This window comes from Salvelinus alpinus, chromosome 5, assembly GCF_045679555.1.
Source record: "Salvelinus alpinus chromosome 5, SLU_Salpinus.1, whole genome shotgun sequence".
NCBI classification, from domain to species: domain Eukaryota; kingdom Metazoa; phylum Chordata; class Actinopteri; order Salmoniformes; family Salmonidae; genus Salvelinus; species Salvelinus alpinus.
This window is the reverse complement of record NC_092090.1, coordinates 81,542,440-81,562,583: the sequence shown is the minus strand read 5'-3', so window position 1 is coordinate 81,562,583 and position 20,144 is coordinate 81,542,440. Positions and strand designations below refer to the sequence as shown.

The window sequence follows — 20,144 nt, the reverse complement described above, 5'->3', positions numbered from 1 at the left end:
AAAAGGTCCAGATGTACTGGGGTGGCTCACCTCTCCTTGGCGTCTTGCTTTGGGGGAGGGGCTGAAGAAGTTGTGCAGAATAGAGAGATCGCTGCTGAAAAGTGCTGCCTCCTTTGCCACGATATACTGCTTGAGCAGGGGCGAGACCTCATCTCCGAAGAGAGCCTGGTTTTCCTGCCAGATCTGCCTCTTCACCTCAACAGCACAGACCTTATACAGTTCCTTATCAGCCATCACAAGCTTCAGCTTTTTCTCTGGTACCTGTTCATAGGAAAATAAACACTCAATCAGAACATACATTTCAAACACTGAGCTGTGGTAGAGATCAAGGTGCTTTGGAGAAAGAATCATGGAAAACAAGTCACGTCTTATGGCTAATGCGATTTGCAAAGAACTATAAATTGAAAAAGAAGTGCATTCACTTAAAGCGAGAATCATTCAAATTGGTGAAACTGCCACATCCGTTTGGGATATTAAAACAAAGAAGTTACTGCAAACAACAAACACTGTTTTTTCCCCCCGCCTCAGACATCATTGCACAGGAGATTGAACAGCAGAGTACGTACCTGTTTTTACCATGCTGCCGGAGGCTCCTCTCCTCTATTCCAACAACAAAACTATAACAAAGGAGCTGGGGCGAACAGTGGAGCTGTTTCCCCTAATGCAGATTGTATTTGAAGGTGGGAAAACCGAGACTTGCCTTTGGAAGATGCTTCAGCACCTGCATGACCACTGGCTGAATGGAAGGCATCTTCACCAGCGGAAAGCTCTTCTCCAGCAGCTCTTTAAGTTTACCATAACTGTAGAGGGAGCAGGAATACCTTGAAACTCAATGTCTAAAATACATGTACAATGGTTGATGATTTCTCTATGAAGACCTGCTGTTTACTAGCATAGATGTCGCACCGGTCCTCATCCTTGCCCTCCGCGATAGTACGGACTCGCTCCATCAACTTGTCACGAAGCTCGTCAAAGACAGACTGGTGAAACTCCAACCGAGGAGTTCCGTGAAGGTCCAGGAAGGGAAGAGCTGACTGAAGAGTTGGTAACAAAATGCCATTTTCTGTCTGCAAAACAACACAGCCCAGACAGACCGATGAAAGTGAGATAATAATCAATGCACTGACATGGTGGTGTTACTCATTTGATAATCATTGCAGGGATAATTGTGTAATCTAATATTACTCATGGAGCCTGCTTACCAGGGTTGGGTGGGTTACTTTCTAAATGTAATCTGTTACAGTTACTATTCACCTGTCTAGAATTGTATTAAGTAACAGAATTTTTTGGATTACCCAAACTCCATACCAATCTAATTACTTTCAGATGATCTTTCCCTTAAGAGGCATCAGAAAAAGACAAAAGGATCCATGAGTCTACATAGTGGTCTCGGACTTGTGGATCAGACTTGCTCAAATGGAACGAACTTAAAAAACATGTGCCTTTTTTCATGCTGAATTGAAAAACAATTCAGGTATTTTTTTCAAACATCCTTCCTGGATTTAAAAGTAATACAAGAAGTAATGATTACAATAATTTAGCTGGTAACATAAATTATTACAGTTTATAAAAATGTGTAATCAGATTACATGTACTAGATGGTGAGCTGTAGCAAGCCATTTGCTTTAGTTTCGAGATGATCAATCTATGTCGAGAGAGGAGCTGGTTTTTACATAGTGTATATATTCCTTCTTAATACATTTCCATTTGTTGGCAATGTCAATTCTTGCACATTTTTTCTAAATTCTTACTTTCACGTTCACTAGCTGGACAGCCAAATGCCGCCGACTACTAAACTGTAAACCAATCAAAACTTGTTCACTATCCAGATACCATCTCTGCTGATCAAATCTGCCAATCACATTCTCTGTATCTAAGGTACTAAACACAGCTGGTAACAGCTCGAGAGAGAGAGTCTTTATTTATTTATCTAACTATTTAGCTGTAAAATGATTCCCAACTTAAAATGCATTAACCTTAGTAATGTAGCTAGCTTGCTAGTTAGCAGGAGCAGATAGCTTTAATCACTAGCTAGCATGTCATTCCAGGACAAGGAGTGTTTTAGCTATCAATTTAATCCAAGTAATAATTTAAGACAAAAAAATGAATCTATATGGCAAGTAGTGTAAAGCGAATACAGTCATCAAGGCAGGGCCCACTAATTTCATTCATAATGACAAATAAGAAATGCCACATTATTCCTGTCGATAGCTAGAGTAAGATGATTGGAGAGCAACCTGCCTCAGACTGCTAGGATGTTCATTTTCTAGCTCACAAACTACCTTCCTTTGTCGTGACCATTTATTTTACTCATATGTGGCCTGAGCACACAAATTATCCTTGATAGAAGGGAGAATACTGAAGCATGCGTTGATGACAGTTCTACAGTCTCCATCAAAGGCCCGGGCTTTTGGCATAGATGGTAAAGCTCTCATTTCTGGACTGTAACATTGTAAGATTGTGCCCGCCACAGCACGTGACATATACAGTGCATTTGGAAAGTATTCAGACCCCTTGACTTTACCCACATTTTGTTACGTTACAGCCTTATTCTAAAATTGATTAATTGTATTTTTTCCTCATCAATCTACACACAATACCCCATAATGACAAAGCAAAAATATAAGTATTAAGACCCTTTACTCAGTACTTTGTTGAAGCACCATTGGCATCGATTACAACCTTGAGTCTTCTTGGGTATGACGCTACAAGCTTGGCACACCTGTATTTGGGTAGTTTCTCACATTCTTCTCTGCAGATCCTCTCAAGCTCTGTCAGGTTGGATGGGGAGCGTTGCTGCACAGCTATTGTCAGGTCTCCCAGAAATGTAAGATCGGGTTCAAGTCCGGGCTCTCGTTGGGCCACTCAAGGACATTCAGAGACTTGACCCGAAGCCATTACTGCATTGTCTTGGCTGTATGCGTAGGATCGTTGTCCTGTTGGAAGGTGAACCTTCACCTCAGTTTGAGGTCCTGAGCGCTCTGGAGCAGGTTTTCATCAAGGATCTCTATACTTCGCTCCGTTCATCTTTGCTTTGATCCTGACTAGTCTCCCAGTCCCTGCCGCTGAAAGACATCCTCACAGCATGATGCTGCCACCACCATAGGGATGGTGCCAGGTTTCCTCCAGACGTGACGCTTGGCCTTCAGGGCAAAGAGTTCCATCATGGCATCTTGTTTCTCATGGTCAGAGTATTTAGGTGTCTTTTGACAAACTCCAAGCGGGATGTCATGTGCCTTTTACTGTGGAGTGGCCACTCTACCATAAAGGCCTTATTGGTGGAGTCCTGCAGAGATGGTTGTCCTTCTGGAAGGTTCTCCAATCTCCACAGAGGAACTCTGGAGCTCTGTCAGTGACCATCGGTTTCTTGGTCACCCTCAGTTTGACCGGGTGTCCAGGTCTAGCAAGAGTCTTGGTGGTTCCAAACTTCTTCCATTTAATAATGACAGAGGCCACTGTGTTCTTGGGGACCTTCAAAGCTGCAGAAATGTTTTGGTACCCTTCCCCAGATCTGTGCTTTGACACAATCCCTTCTCGGAACTCTACAGACAATTCCTTTGACCTCATGGCTTGGTTTTTGCTCTGACATGCACTGTCAACTGTAGGATCTTATATAGATAGATGTATGGCTTTCCAAATCATGTCCAATCAATTGAATTTACCACAGGTGGACTCCAATCAAATTGTAGAAACATCTCAAGGATGATCAATGGAAACAGGATGCACCTGAGCTCAAATTCAACTCTCATAGCAAATGGTCTAAACATTTCAAAAATACTGTTTTTGCTTTGTCATTATGGGGTAGTGTGTATAGATTGCTGAGGATTTTATTTTAAATCCATTTCCACAAAGGCTGTAAAGAATATGGAAAAAGTCAAGGGGTCTGAGTAGTTTCCAAAGTATGGTAGGTTACACTATATTTAGATAATTCAAATACTGCCTGAGACACCTTTGCTATTTGTCTCTGTACTCAATAAATGGTAAAACACTATTTGGGATTGTGTTCGAATGCATATGCATGAAATGTACATTATGGAAACATGCCTCACACCCAGTCATAGTTACTAGAATAATACATAACTGTTAACAATAATTGTTAACAACCTTCTAACAGTTTATGGTGCCAAAGTTACTAACCACTTAAATATACTCACATTCACTGAACATTTAGTATTTGGAACTCAAACAATTAACCAACTGCTTTTTCTATAATCCTACCGGCCCTTTATCATTCTCCATATCTTATATTCTAATGCATCCAACATTATGCATAACCACCATGGGATTGGGCAGCTGCTATTTGACAACTGATCTAGTTAGAAATCAAACTCTGGTTAGATTATTGCAGGGCACATTGTACAGCTGTTTTTAGAGAGGATTGTATTTCAAGGTATGCCATATGTGTAGGCTATGCCATATGTATTGGTTAATATGCATATGCAGCTGTCGTTTTTAAACTTTCATTCTAGCATACATGACACACGCATCTTTCCATCGACATGCTTTTATCTGGGTTTCTATGCAAATTATATGATTGAATGTTTCTTTAAGCCTGCAGCTAAACTCAGCAAAAAAAATGAACTTCCTCAATGTCAACTGCGTTTATTTTCAGCAAACTTAACGTGTAAATATTTGTATTAACATAACAAGATTCAACAACTGAGACGTAAACTGAACAAGTTCCACAGACATATGACTAACAGAAATTCAATAATGTGTCCCTGAACAAAAGGGGGGTCAAAATCAAAAGTAACAGTCAGTATCTGGTGTGGCCACCAGCTGCATTAAGTACTGCAGTGCATCTCCTCCTCATGGACTGCACCTGATTTGCCTGTTCTTGCTGTGAGATGTTACCCCACTCTTCCACCAATGCACCTGCAAGTTCCCAGACATTTCTGGGGGGAATGGCCCTAGCCCTCACCCTCCAATCCAACAGTTCCCAGACGTGCTCAATGGGATTTAGATCTGGGCTCTTCGCTGGCCATGGCAGAACACTGACATTCCTGTTTTGCAGGAAATCACGCACAGAACGAGCAGTATGGCTGGTGGCATTGTCATGCTGGAGGGTCATGTCAGGATGAGCCTGCAGGAAGGGTACCACATGAGGGAGGAGGATGTCTTCCCTGTAACGCACAGCGTTGAGATTGCAGGCAATGACAACAAGCTCAGTCTGATGATGCTGTGAGACACCGCCCCAGACCATGACGGACCTTCCACCTCCAAATCGATCCCGCTCCAGAGTACAGGCCTCGGTGTAAAGCTCATTCATTCGATGATAAACGCGAATCCGACCATCACCCCTGGTGAGACAAAACTGCGACTCGTCAGTGAAGAGCACTTTTTGCCAGTCCTGTCTGGTCCAGCGACGGTGGGTTTGTGCACATAGGCGACATCGTTGCCGGTGATGTCTGGTAAGGACCTGCCTTACAACAGGCCTACAAGCCCTCAGTCCAGCCTCTCTCAGCCTATTGCAGACAGTCTGAGCACTGATGGAGGGATTGTGCGTTCCTGGTGTAACTCGGGCAGTTGTTGTTGCCATCCTGTACCAGTCCCGCAGGTGTGATGTTCGGATGTACCGATCCTGTGCAGGTGTTGTTACACGTGGTCTGCCACTGCGAGGCCGATCAGCTGTCTGTCCTGTAGCGCTGTCTTAGGCATCTCACAGTAGGCATCTCACTGGCCACATCTGCAGTCCTCATGCCTCCTTGCAGCATGCCTAAGGCACATTCACACAGATGAGCAGGGACCCTGGGCATCTTTCTGTTCGTCAGTAGAAAGGCCTCTTTAGTGTCCTAAGTTTTCATAACTGTGACCTTAATTGCCTACCGTCTAAGCTATTAGTGTCTTAACGTCCGTTCCACAGGTGCATGTTCAATAATTGTTTATGGTTCATTGAACAAGCATGGGAAACAGTATTTAAACCCTTTACAATGAAGATCTGTGAAGTTATTTGGATTTTTACGAATTATCTTTGAAAGACAGGGTCCTGAAAAAGGGACGTTTATTTTTTTGCTGAGTTTAGTTACATGAAATGAGACAATCATGCCAAAACATTGAAATTAAATTGAATTCACTGACAGAGATAGCTAATGAAGCACTAGCTTCCTGAGCAGGTACATTGACAATATTAGCTGGCTAGGCTAGTCAACTGTAACATTGGCTAGCTTTCAATAAATTGGCTAAATGGTCAACGGAGTTACCTCTTCATATGATCAAGACCTATACGTTGTATCAAACAAAACCTTTGGAAATAACAGAAAACATAGCATCATTAATGCGCCTGACATATCTTCTTTAGTAGGACCATTGTTGTTCTAGTGAAGGAGGAGCAATACTTTTTGATGACATTATGAATAATGAATCAAAACAGGCCTGGCTGCGCTTCAGGCTGTTGCACACACAGAGACAGAAACGGCATGGATACATGACACACATCATAAAATAATGCACTGTTTACCAACTTATGGTAGCCAACACACTATAACCAATAGTGACAACAACAGTGTCATATCAATGCCCCAGGGCAGTGATTGGGGACACTGCTCTGTGTAGGGTGCCGTCTTTCGGATGGGACGTTAAACGGGTGTCCTGACTCTCTGAGGTCATTAAAGATCCCATGGCACTTATCGTAAGAGTAGGGGTGTTAACCCCGGTGTCCTGGCTAAATTCCCAATCTGGCCCTCAACCATCACGGTCACCTAATAATCCCCAGTTTACAATTGGCTCATTCATCCCCCTCCTCTCCCCTGTAACTATTCCCCAGGTCGTTGCTGCAAATGAGAACGTGTTCTCAGTCAACTTACCTGGTAAAATAACGGTAAAAAAAATAAAATAAAAATAAAAATAAAAAAACATCAAAGGTGACAGGCTCATGGTGCTGAAAGGACAGCAACCGTAATACCTTTGCACTCCATGGCTATGAAGGAGAGACAATTTTGGTCAAACACAGACACTACTGATAGACAGGAGACAGCAGTCACAGACAGCAGGCCCCATGAAATCATACCAATACGAAAGCACAACCATTTCATGTGCAAAGTGAAATTAACAAACCAGCTATTTCTTCCCATTGCAAATATATTTTATAGCTTTCATCACACTAACCAGTGATTTAAAGTTTAAATGTAACAACGTTTCTCAGTCATTCTTTTCAAAGAGATAGCTAACAGCAAGTGAGCTGCAACAAAAAACAGTGCCACGAACCAGATGATGATAATTTGTAAACAAAGTTTGAAAGTTAATCTTGAAAAGGGTGATGCTAACAAATTAGCAAACATCTACCCTTAAAGTTGATAACAGCTGCTGCAGTCGCAATTTTCACACTACTACAACACCTGCTAGCTAACGTTACTAGCATTAACATGGAAAAACTACTGCTTGCAACACTGATTCCTTTCTCTTGCTCTCCAAACCTCAGGTGCCTTATTTCTATTATAAACTGTTTACCAACGTAATTACAGCAGTACAAATAAAAGTTGTGTCACACCCGTGGTATACGGTCTGATATACCACAGATTTCAGGCAATCACAACATCCGCATTGAGCTAAAGGGTAGAGCAACTGTGTGATCACACTCTCCGCAGCAGATGTGAGTAAAACCTTAAAACAGGTAAACATTCACAAGGCCGCAGGGCCATATGGATTACCAGGACGTGTACCGCGAGCATGCGCTGACCAACTGGCAAGTGTCTTCACTGAAATGATCAACCTCTCCCTGTCTGAGTCTGTAATACCAACATGTTTCAAGCAGACCATCATAGTCCCTGTGCCCAAGAACACTAAGGTAAGCTGCCTAAATGACTACCGACCCGTAGCACTCAGGTCTTCACCCATGAAGCGCTTTGAAAGGCTGGTCATGGCCGACATCAACACCATTATCCCAGAAACCCTAAACCCACTCCAATGTACATACTGCCCCAAAAGATCCACAGATGATGCAAACTCTATTGCACTCCACACTAGAGGTCGACCGATTAATCGGAATGGCCGATTAATTAGGGCCGATTTCAAGTTCATAACAATCGGAAATCGGTATTTTTGGACACCGATTTGGCCGATTATATATATATATATATATATATATATATATATATTAGAGGTCGACCGATTATGATTTTTCAATGCCGATACCGATTATTGGAGGGCAAAAAAAAGCCGGTATCGGCTTTTTCCGATATATATATATATATCATACACACACACACACACATTTTTGTAATAATGACAATTGCAACAATACTGAATGAACACTTATTTTAACTTAATATAATACATAAATACACACACACGCACACAGCTCTGAAGTGACAATGATACTGAAGAGTCTGCTTAGGAGACAAATACTCTCAACTGTTTGAATAAAAATAGAGTTTAAGTTACCTGTGATGAATGTTGAAAACAAAAACCTTAATTTCTATATGCAGGAAATCCTATTTTAATAATGGGCATGGTAAGAATTGACAACCAAAGTGCGAGTCATAATTCCCATGACACCTAGCAAAATCTGAAGAGCGGTTCCGTCATTTATTGCATAGGATATTTTTAGATTCACTTAAAATAAGGTCTGTGTTTCGTGTAGGCTTACATCACCGTGCCAATTTTATAACTGTGTAGATATCCATAGGACAAGGTAACTCTGATCAATATTGGCTAAATATAAGCGAAGATAAAAAAAATTGTAGAGTGGATTTATGAAAATATGTTGACAAACGTTACCTTATCCTAGTGAGATTTACACGGGTATCAAAACGTCGAGGCGGTTTAAGCCTGCATGAAACACAGACCTTATTTGAAGTAGATCAAGACATTCTCTATGGAAGACATGAACGGTAAAATAACGAAGGAACCCCTTTCAAATTCAGCCGCAAGTTATTACAGGAATTATAACGCGTCGACTATTTCTCTCTAAACCATATACCTTTGGCTAATCCGGAAACTATCACCTCGAAAACAAAACGTTTATTCCGTTCCGTATTTTATCTAACGGGTGGCATCCATGAGTCTAAATATTCCTGTTACATTGCACAACCTTCAATGTTGTCATAATTACGTAAAATTCTGGCAAATTAGTTCGCAAAGAGCCAGGCGGCCCAAAATGTTGCATATACCCTGACTCTGCATGCAATGAACGCAAGAGAAATGACACAATTTCACCTGGTTAATATTGTCTGCTAACCTGGATTTCTATTAGCTAAATATGCAGGTTTAAAAATATATACTTGTGTATTGATTTTAAGAAAGGCATTGATGTTTATGGTTAAGTACACATTGGAGCAATGACAGTCATTGATTGATTGTTTTTTATAAGATAAGTTTAATGCTAGCTAGCAACTTACCTTAGCTTACTGCATTTGCCAACAGGCAGGCTCCTCGTGGAGTGCAATGTAATCAGGTGTTAGAGCATTGGACTAGTTAACTGTAAGGTTGCAAGATTGGATCCCCCGAGCTGACAAGGTTAAAAATATGTCGTTCTGCCTCTGAACGAGGCAGAATGTCTTAACTGACTTGCCTAGTTAAATAAAGATTAAATAAAAAGGTTAAAAAATATATATATATATATTTTTTTTAATCGGCAAATCGGCGCCCAAAAATACCGATATCCGATTGTTATGAAAACTTGAAATCGGCCCCGATTAATCGGCCATTCCGATTAATCGGTCGACCTCTAATATATATATATATATATTTTTTTTTACACCTTTATTTAACTAGGCAAGTCAATTAAGAACACATTCTTATTTTCAATGACGGCCTAGGAACGCTGGGTTAACTGCCTTGTTCAGGGGCAGAACGACAGATTTTTACCTCGTCAGCTCGGGGATTCAATCTTGCAAACTTACGGTTAACTAGTCCAACGACTTATGGATGCCACCCGTTAGATAAAATATTGAATGGTTCCGTATTTCACTGAAAGAATAAACGTTTTGTTTTCGAAATGATAGTTTCCGGATTCGACCATATTAATGACCAAAGGCTCGTATTTCTGTGTTATTATGTTATAATTAAGTCTATGATTTGATATTTGATAGAGCAGTCTGAGCGATGGTAGGCAGCAGCAGCATTCATTCAAACAGCACTTTCGTGCGTTTTGCCAGCAGCTCTTCGCAAAGCTTCAAGCATTGAGCTGTTTATGACTTCAAGCCTATCAACTCCCGAGATTAGGCTGGTGTAACCGATGTGAAATGGCTAGCTAGTTAGCGGGGTGCGCGCTAATAGCGTTTCAATCGGTGACGTCACTCGCTCTGAGACTTGGAGTAGTTGTTCCCCTTGCTCTGCATAGTTAACGATGCTTCGAGGGTGGCTGTTGTCGATGTGTTCCTGGTTCGAGCCCAGGTAGGGGCGAGGAGAGGGACGGAAGCTATACTGTTACACTGGCAATACTAAAGTGCCTATAAGAACATCCAATAGTCAAAAGGTATATGAAATACAAATGGTATAGAGAGAAAGAGTCCTATAATTCCTATAATAACTACAACCTAAAACTTCTTACCTGGGAATATTGAAGAGTCATGTTAAAAGGAACCACCAGCTTCATATGTTCTGAGCAAGGAACTTAAACGTTAGCTTTTTTACATGGCACATATTGCACTTTTACTTTCTTCTCCACCACTCTGTTTTTGCATTATTTAAACCAAATTGAACACGTTTCATTATTTATTTGAGGCTAAATTTATTTTATTGATGTATTATTTTAAGTTAAAATAAGTGTTCATTCAGTATTGTTGTAATTGTCATTATTACAAATTATTATTATTAATATTATTATATATATTTTTTTTTAAATAAATCGGCAGATTAATCGGTATCGGCTTTTTTTGGTCCTCCAATAATCGGTATCGGTGTTGAAAAATCATAATCGGTCGACCTCTACTCCACACTACCCGTTCCCACCTGGACAAAAGGAACACCTATGTGAGAATGCTATTCATTGACTACAGCTCAGCGTAGTGTCCTCAAAGCTCATCATTAAGCTGAGGACCCTGGGACTAAACACCTCCCTCTGCAACTGGATCCTGGACTTCCTAACGGGCTGCCACCAGGTGGTAAGGGTAGGTAACAACACATCCTGACAGCCTGATCCTCAACACGGGGGCCCCTCAGGGTCGCGTGCTCAGTCCCCTCCTGTACTCCCTGTTCACTAATGACTGCATGGTCAGGCACGACTCCAACACCATCATTAAGTTTGCTGATGACAACAGTGGTAGGGCTGATCACCGACAACGATGAGACAGCCTATAGGGAGGAGGTCAGAGACCTGGCCGTGCGGTGCCAGGACAACAACCTCTCCCTCAAAGTGATCAAGACAAAGGAGTTGATTGTGGAATACAGGAAAAGGAGGACTGAGCACACCCCCATTCTCATCGACTGGGCTGTGGTGGAGCAGGTTGAGAGCTTCAAGTTCCTTGGTGTCCACATCACCAACTAACTATTATGGTCCAAGCACACCAAGACAGTTGTGTAGAGGGCATGACAAAACCTATTCCCCCTCAGGAGACTGAAAAGATTTGGCATGGGTCCTCAGATCCTCAAAACGTTCTACAGCTGCACCATCAAGAGCATCCTGACGGGTGGCATCACTGCCTGGTATGGCAACTGCTCGGCCTCCGACCGCAAGGCACTATAGAGGGTAGTGTGTACAGCCCAGTACATCACCGGGCCAAGCTTCCTGCCATCCAGGACCTCTATACCAGGCGGTGTCAGAGGAAGGCCCTAAAAATTCTCCGAGACTCCAGCCACCCTAGTCATATACTGTTCTCTCTGCTACCGCACGGCAAGCGGTACCGGAGCACCAAGTCTAGGTCCAAAAGGCTTCTCAACAGCTTCTACCCCAAGCCATAAGACTCCTGAACAGCTAATCAAATGGCTACCCAGAATATTTGCATCCCCACCCCCCATATTTTACACTGCTGCTATTTTCTGTTTATTATCTACGCATAGTCAGTTTAACTCCACCTACATGTACATATTACATAAATTACCTTGACTAACCGGTGCCCCCACACATTGACTCTGTACCGGTAGCCCATGTATACATCTATTTTTTACTTAACACTTTTTTTTTTTTTACTGCATTGTTGGTTAAGGGCTTGTAAGTCAGCATTTCACAGTAAGGTCTACACCAGTTGTATTCGGCGGATGTGACAAATAGAATTTGATACGATTTTATCAGCATTCAGGGCTCAAACCACCCAGTTTATAATTCCTCTTAAAACCTCCCTGGGATCGGTGTCCCCCCCGCGGGACGGTTGAGCTAAAGTAGGCTAATGTGATTAGCATGAGGTTGTAAGTAGCAAAAAAAATCCAGGGCATAAGACATATCTGATATGGGCAGAAAGATTCAATTCTTGTTAATCTAACTGCACAGTCCAATTCACAGTGAAAAAATACCATGCTATTGTTTGAGGAGTGCGCACAATTATGAACTTGAAAATGTATTAATAAACCAATTAGGCACATTTGGGCAGTCTTGATACAACATTTTGAACAGATATGCAATGATTCATTGAATCAGTCTAAAACCTTGCACATACACTGCTGCCATCTGGTGGCCAAATACGAAATTGCGCCTGGGCTGGAATTGATCTCTTGAATTTAAAAAATTGTAAAAAAAATAATATTTTTACCTGATCTAATGTGTTATATTCTCCTACATTAATTTCACATTTCCACAAACTTCAAAGTGTTTCGTTTCAAATGGTATCAAGAACATGCATATCCTTGCTTCGGGTCATGAGCTACGATTTGGGTATGTCATTTCAGGCAACAAAAAAAAAAATGTAACGGTCGGATCTTAAAGACACACAGCAGATCATAGGCGTTGTTTACGTCGTAGATAGAAGCAGGCTATTGGCTGCCATAATCACGAGGGGTATGTACGGTTGTTCTGATTGGTTCCAAGTTTAGCAGTTAGCTAATTTGCCTGAGCAGACAGTGTTGAAATGTACTTTTTCTGTGAAAATTAGATTTTTTTTTAGCTGGCAACAAATTTTACAGTAATCATCATAAGAATATTTAATTGTTATATACAAAAGAAATTAGCTCCTCCCTCCACGTAGATCGATCAACTTCACTGTTTTTGGCGTCGGCCCACCACATATACTGATTACATGTAATCAGTTACTCCAACTCTGCTGCTAACTACAGGCAAAGTGGTTCAATCTAGGCTTGGGCGGTAAACCGTATATACAGGGGTATTTAGAAAAAGACACAGGATGGTTTTCCAATACAATCAAAACTATTTATTTTAAGTTTTTCAATACATTTGAATATTTATATCTACTTTCTAAGTTTATACCTGCAGTCAACATGTGCAATACTTTAGGAAATAAAGCAGAATGCATTGTTCATTTCACCTGTCACATTATGAAGCTGTTCCCCTGGAACAGTTGAGCCATTCACGTAATATCGTATAATGGCTTATAACCAGAAGTCAAAGTGCTCTGGATGAGTCATCTGTAGAGTTGACATTTTTTCCCTGTGCTTCCTATCAGTTACATTTTTTATTCATTTTTCTGCCCTCTGCTCCATATATACATGCTGCTCTTCCTTCAGAAAAGCATGCTTCACAACTTTGTTCATTTGCACAATTTCTGATGTTCACTTTCGCTTATAAAAGTCCACACTTAGTAAAAATGAAATGCCTCTATAACTTTATGTGCTGGATTTCCCTGTCTTTTCAATTAGTTTCCGTTCATTTTAGCTAATTTACATTCTGTACTATGCCGGGTAATACCATAAATCCTGAGATGAGAGAAGGACATTTTGAAAATCTGGATACCGCCCAAGCCTAGTTGAATAAAAAATCTAGATTTTTTTCAATCTCTGTTTAAAAAAAATATGTTCTCTCTAAATATGTTCTCTCTAAATATGCTTAGTTGTACAAATAAAGTCAAATACACTGCATTTCAAACAGTCAGCAATAATCTAATGAATTAAGGGCTTGTGAAATTATACCTAGGCTAAATTATTTTATTTTTTTCACCTTTATTTAACCAGGTAGGCTAGTTGAGAACAAGTTCTCATTTACAACTGCGACCTGGCCAAGATACAGCAAAGCAGTGCGACACAAACAACAACAGAGTTACACATGGAATACCATAGAAAAGTCTATATTCAGTGTGTGCAAATGAGGTAGGATAAGGGAGGTAAGGAAATAAATAGGCCATAGTAGCGAAATAATTACAATATAGGAATTAAATATAAGCCTTCCACAATCACAAGACCTATTAATAAGTTTGTCAAAATAGTTTAACCTGCTTTTTTTCAATAATAACTGATCTGGCTTTCAAGTTGGTCTATGAAAATGCCCTTTTTGTTAGATATTTTACCAGAACTATGCATAATGCACATTCACCTCTTGTAGCAGGCATAATAGAAAATTAAAAACAATCTCTCAAGCACAAGCCCACGTGCTAGTGAGTAACCAGCTAATCTTCATAGGGATCTTCATATTTCGACTTTAGCCAACTTGGATCTATTTGCTAGCTAACAAGGCAGAACAGTTGAATTGTTATGAACACGCCCTTCTTTCCATCCGTCTCCAACTATTTGAACAGCATGCTAACCTGTCCACTTTGTTCAGATGTTGAAATCAAGCGGCCTACCTTATTTCTCAGAATGAGAACGAGTTGCCAATTCCTTAAATAATTTTGTTTTATGCTTATTGCAAATTTATGAAACAGACTAGACAGCTAGTATAACACTTTTTGGCTAAAATGCTGTGTGCCACAAACAGTAAATGCATTGAAGCGTATAAATTCCTCTTCTCGCCTGCCTAAGCAAGTTCTGTCTGATTCTGGCATCATAACTCAGAAACAATGGGATAAGCGATGCTTTAAATCTTCATTTTATCTCGGCAGGCTTTCTATTGGAGAGAAACGGTGGTTTAATTGACCCTGGTCAGTCTGGCAGAGGGTCAGTCAATCAACCGTTCTTCCCTCTGCCAGCCTCTAGCTGACTCGATGGTTAACCCATCAACTTCCAGTGAATCTTTGTTTTCATTTCAACAATTTATTATCTGTGATGTGCTAGATGCCTTGCTTAAGATTGGAAAAATATATATATTTTTAAAAAATCCACTTATATGCTTGATCCATTTTTGCGGCAACTCTGATTGCTGAATCATTAACCCATATTTTTAACCTGATGATTATACTGGTACTATCCCCAAGGTTTGGAAGGCTGCCCTTCACAAAGGGTGACCCTTGTAACCTAAATAATGAATCACCCTTTTTCTAAACTTTCTTGCCTAGCTAAAATATTAGAATGCGATTACTTCTTAGGTAAGATCTTTCTTATCTTTGAAATGTACCCCACGGTTGACCAGGCTCTCTGAACTACAGTCTGTATTCATTGTATCACAGAAACAATTTATCTGAAATTAGTATTGAATGCAGGTAAAACTTAGTATTCACTGAGTGTACAAAACATTAAGGAAACCTTTCCATGACATAGACTGACCAGGTGAATCCTTGTGAAAGCTATGATCCCTTATTGATGTCACCTTATTGATGTTAAATCCACTTCAGTCAGTATAAATGCAGGGGATGAGACAGGTTGAAGGAAAATTTAGGAAGGTGTTAATAATGTTTGGCGGACTATGTTGTTCTCTAGAGCGCATAAAAATAACTGACTGACTAATAAATACACCCCAGGGTCGGATTCCATTGCAAAACGTTGTGATGGACTCTCCTGGGGTGCATTCCTTATGCAAATTCTGTTGCTAAACGTTTTGCAACAGAAACAGTTTACTCCAAATGGTCTTCAACATCATATAAAAGCTGTTGTGTTTTTAAACGGAAGTAGTGGTTCTTTTTAAATTGTATGGATTCCACGTGTTGCAATTCCAATCTGAGTAATCTGCGAAGTGCTCCGCACAAATTGCACATTTTTTTTTTTTTTTTTTTACCTTTATTTTACTAGGCAAATCAGTTAAGAACAAATTCTTATTTTCAATGACGGCCTAGGAACAGTGGGTTAACTGCCTGTTCAGGGGCAGAACGACAGATTTGTACCTTGTCAGCTCGGGGATTCGAACTTGCAACCTTTCGGTTACTAGTCCAACGCTCTAACCACTAGGCTACGCTGCCGCCCCACACAAATTGCACATCTCAATTATCGATTCTTTCCTGCTCTAAAGTGGAGAAATCTGCATGGTTCTTTCTTCCAGACGCTGTTGCAAAACGTGTCTTAAACAGAAGCAAATGGAACGGGGGAGGAAACCTAACTGAATTTGTCCAATTGAAACTCCGTTTGGCTTTTAAATTGTAAACGTTTCCGTAATGAATACACCCCGGAACTCAACAGCGTTAGGATTAAACGCTTCTGTTAACAGACGAAACAGAATCGGGCGTAATGAATACACCACTGGTTTTCGTTGCAAAACGTTTTCCATTTGAAATACACGACGTTAGAGCACTTTGACTTCATACCGGGGTTGGTCGTAATTGTAAATAAGAATTTGTTCTTAACCGACTTGCCTAGTTACGGCTCTGGTCCACGCGCATGCGCACTCATATTTTGGAGGAATTAGAAGGCGCGAATAGAGAGAAATGTTCTAAATAACTCTAGCAGCGTCTTTACTTTGGTAATTAAGTTACCTACGTTTACTGAAGCCATTTCCAAATGAATTTCCCCAAATGTGGTGATTTATTGAACGATTAATTCAGGGCGACCATGGAAGCGCTGCCGAACGATGCCCTGTGTCATTGCTAGCTAACATTAACTGACTAGCTAACGTTATTTGAATGACCTACGTTGACTAACCACTAACTTAACTGATATTTATAGTAACCAATGAGCACAATACATAGTTTAAACCACTGTACTGTCGATACGCTCGTATCAACATGCTTTTAGTCCTGGTTTATCTAGCTGTTAGCTTGATAACTAGTGTTAGCTAGCTAACGTCAGGTCAGCTTACCTGAAACTGGTCAATGGCTTTCAGAGGCTCTGTGCAGTTGGTCAGTGTTTCTTTTAGATCATCGCCATTAGATATCCCAAGCTCAGGCAGGCCCGCAAACATTTTCTTGTGTGTACAATAGAACTAGCTATATTAATCAAATAAACACAGTGCTAAATAATACAATACGTTCATGAATGAATGACTACAAGTTCCCAACTTTGGTTCTTCTTGGCAAACCAAAGCTTATGAATAAATAAAGATGGTTCAACTGTGGCAGTTTACCCCCCCAAAAAGTCCGTTCCGGTCTGCATAACTGAGCGTGTATCCCATAGACGCCATAGAAGCTGGGTCTGGTCTACTTAGGGTGCATTCGTAAATTGTCTCCAGTGTGTCAGCGTGCGCCGCTCTGGGTCGTTTGTAAATTCAGATCGCTGTTAAATGATCAGTTTAGAGCGCACACTGGACGCTCTGACGGAGGAGAAGGGTTGATCCGAGAGTTCTGACCTCACAACGGCAATCAAACACCCAAGCTCACTGGCTAAAGTTGGCTAGCTTGCTAGCTAGCTACTTCCAGACAAACAAGAGAACACCTCACTGACCATGTTACTCGCCCAAGCAGAGTTTGCTTGGCTGTTTTCATGTTATATATCAAATTGTATTTCTCACATGCGCCGAATACAACAGTGAAATGCTGACTTATACAAGCCCTTAATCCAACAATGCATTTTAAGAAAATGCACACAAAAAAGTAAGAGATAAGAATAACTAATTAAAGAGCAGCAGTAAATAACAATAGCGGTGCTATATACAATGGGTACCGGTGTCGAGGTAATTGAGGTATTATGTAAATGTAGGTGGAGTCATTAAAGTGACTATGCATAGATAATGAAAGTAGCAGAAGCATAGAAGGGGGGGACTATACAAATAGTCTTATGGCTTGGGGGTAGAAGCTGTTTAGAAGCCTCTTGGACCTAGACTTGGCGCTCTACCGCTTGCCGTGCGGTAGTAGAGAGAACAGTCTATGACTAGGGTGGCTGGAGTCTATGACAATTTTTAGGGCCTTTCCTCTGACACCGCCTGGTATAGAGGTCCTGGATGGCAGGAAGGTTGGCCCGTTGATGTACTGGGCCGCACGCACTACCCTCTGTAGTGCCTTGCGGTCGGAGGCCGAGCAGTTGCCATACTAGGCAGTGATGCAACCCGTCAGGATGCTCTCGATGGTGCAGCTGTAAAACCTTTTGAGGATCTGAGGACCCATGCCAAATATTTTCAGTCTCCTGAAGGGGAATAGGTTTTGTCGTGCCCTCTTCACGACTGTCTTGGTGTGCTTGGACCATGTTAATTTGTTGGTGATGTGGACGCCAAGGAACTTGAAGCTCTCAACCTGCTCCACTACAGCCCCGTCGATGAGAATGGGGGGATGCTCGATCCTCCTTTTCCTGTAGTCCACAATCATCTCCTTTGTCTTGATCACTTTGAGGGAGAGGTTGTTGGTCTTGCACCACACGGCCAGGTCTCTGACCTCCTACCTATAGGCTGTCTAATTGTTGTCGGTGATCAGGCCTACCACTGTTGTGTCATCGACAAACTTAATGATGGTGTTGGAGTCGTGCCTGGCCGTGCAGGCATGAGTGAACAGGGAGTACAGGAGGGGACTGAGCACACACCCCTGAGGGGACCCGTGTTGAGGATCAATGTGGCGGATGTGTTGTTACCCACCCTTACCACCTTGGGGCGGCCCGTCAGGAAGTCTAGGATCCAGTTGCAGAGGGAGGTGTTTAGTCCCAGGGTCCTCAGCTTAGTGATGAGCTTTGAGGGCACTATGGTGTTGAATGCTGAGCTGTAGTCAATGACTAGACGCATTCTGTCTCCTAGAGATTAATGTACGTTGGTGCGAAAAGTGCAAATCAATCCCAGAACAATAGCAAAGGACCTTGTGAAAATGCTGGAGGAAACAGGTACAAAAGTATCTATATCCACAGTAAAACGAGTCCTATATCGACATTACCTGAAAGGCCGCTCAGCAATGTCCTATGTTCCGATGAAACAAAAATAAAACTGTTTGGCCATAATGACCATCGTTATGTTTGGAGGAAAAAGGGGGACGCTTGCAAGCCAAAGAACACCATCCCAACTGTGAAGCACGGGGGTGGCAGCATCATGTTGTGGGGGTGAGACATAGTAGCTGTGTGGCCCCCTAGCAAAAGTCAATATATTCAGTTTGACTTCCTAGTTTTATGAGTCACTCACCTCAATGTTCTCCTGCTCAACAGTATAAACATCTATGTTTTCTTTCCTTGGAATGTCTCTTTCTTGTTTCAGTCTTTGACATTTTCTCTGAGCTCTTTTTGTTTCTGCAAGCTCGCTAAATGTGGGCCTTTTTACCACAGGCTCGGCAATCCATGTCCTTACACCAGCATGCAGAGATGCCTGATGTCCCACTTTACCACTGCGGAAACGTGTGCCTTGATTTCCCTGTCTCTGATTTTCAGTTGCAATTTTCCTGATGAACTCAACTGCTGAGCCTCTTCAGCAGCTAGTTCCATTGACACACTGACTTATGTAGCCTATACTGTAGGCTATTTATCTTTTAATGCAGTCATCTAGGTTTTTCATTTGAAGCATATTTTTATTCTTCTCTTGTTTGTAAAAATTGGAAAGACATTGTCAAATTGGTATTTGTAGTCAACTTCGTTGGGAAATTATCGCTGATCACAGAGAGACAGATTAACATATTGACTATGTTTAGCGGAGATCGTCTTTGTATAAAGTGATGCAGTAGCGGAAAAACACATCTAACGACGCACTTAGCTGTTCTACGAGTGGTCTGAGGCAGTCGGTAAATAACGACCCACTGGGAACCAGGTAGCCTAGTGGTTAGAGCGTTGGGCCAGTAACCGGAAGGTTGCTGGATCGAATCCCCGAGCTGACAAGGGGAAATATGTGATTCTGCCCCTGTTTCCCGGGCGCCGAAGACATGGGTGTTGATTAAGGCAGCCCCCCGCACCTCTCTGATGCAGAGGGGTTGGGTTAACTGCGGAAGACTCATTTCAGTTGAATACATTCAGTTGGACAACTGACTAGGACAACTGTAGGACAACTGACTAGGACAACTGACTAGGACAACTGACTAGGACAACTGACTAGGACAACTGACTAGGACAACTGACCCTTTCCCAGGGGAGGATGGCTCATAATAATGGCTGGAATAGAGCGAATGGAATCAAGCTCAGGGGCATTG

General features: G+C 41.5%; 1 protein-coding gene across 4 annotated transcripts in view; it reads right to left on the bottom strand.

Annotated features, from left to right (window-relative positions):
• LOC139576977 (negative elongation factor B-like) overlaps positions 1–17,520 on the bottom strand; it is a 38,361-nt gene extending 20,841 nt beyond the window's left edge. For 2 of the 4 annotated variants that reach the window (XM_071403648.1, XM_071403649.1), the window contains exons 1-4: positions 16,922–17,520; positions 907–1,067; positions 701–800; positions 31–261 (exon numbers count right to left, since the gene is read on the bottom strand). In XM_071403648.1, the coding sequence (XP_071259749.1) occupies positions 31–261; positions 701–800; positions 907–1,067; positions 16,922–17,023 (594 nt within the window). In that variant the 5' untranslated portion in view covers positions 17,024–17,520. Of the gene's footprint in view, positions 1–30; positions 262–700; positions 801–889; positions 1,068–16,921 lie in introns of those variants that run through there. The other 2 variants (XM_071403652.1, XM_071403651.1) reach the window with 2 other exon arrangements.
• Between the last annotated feature and the right edge of the window lie 2,624 nt (positions 17,521–20,144).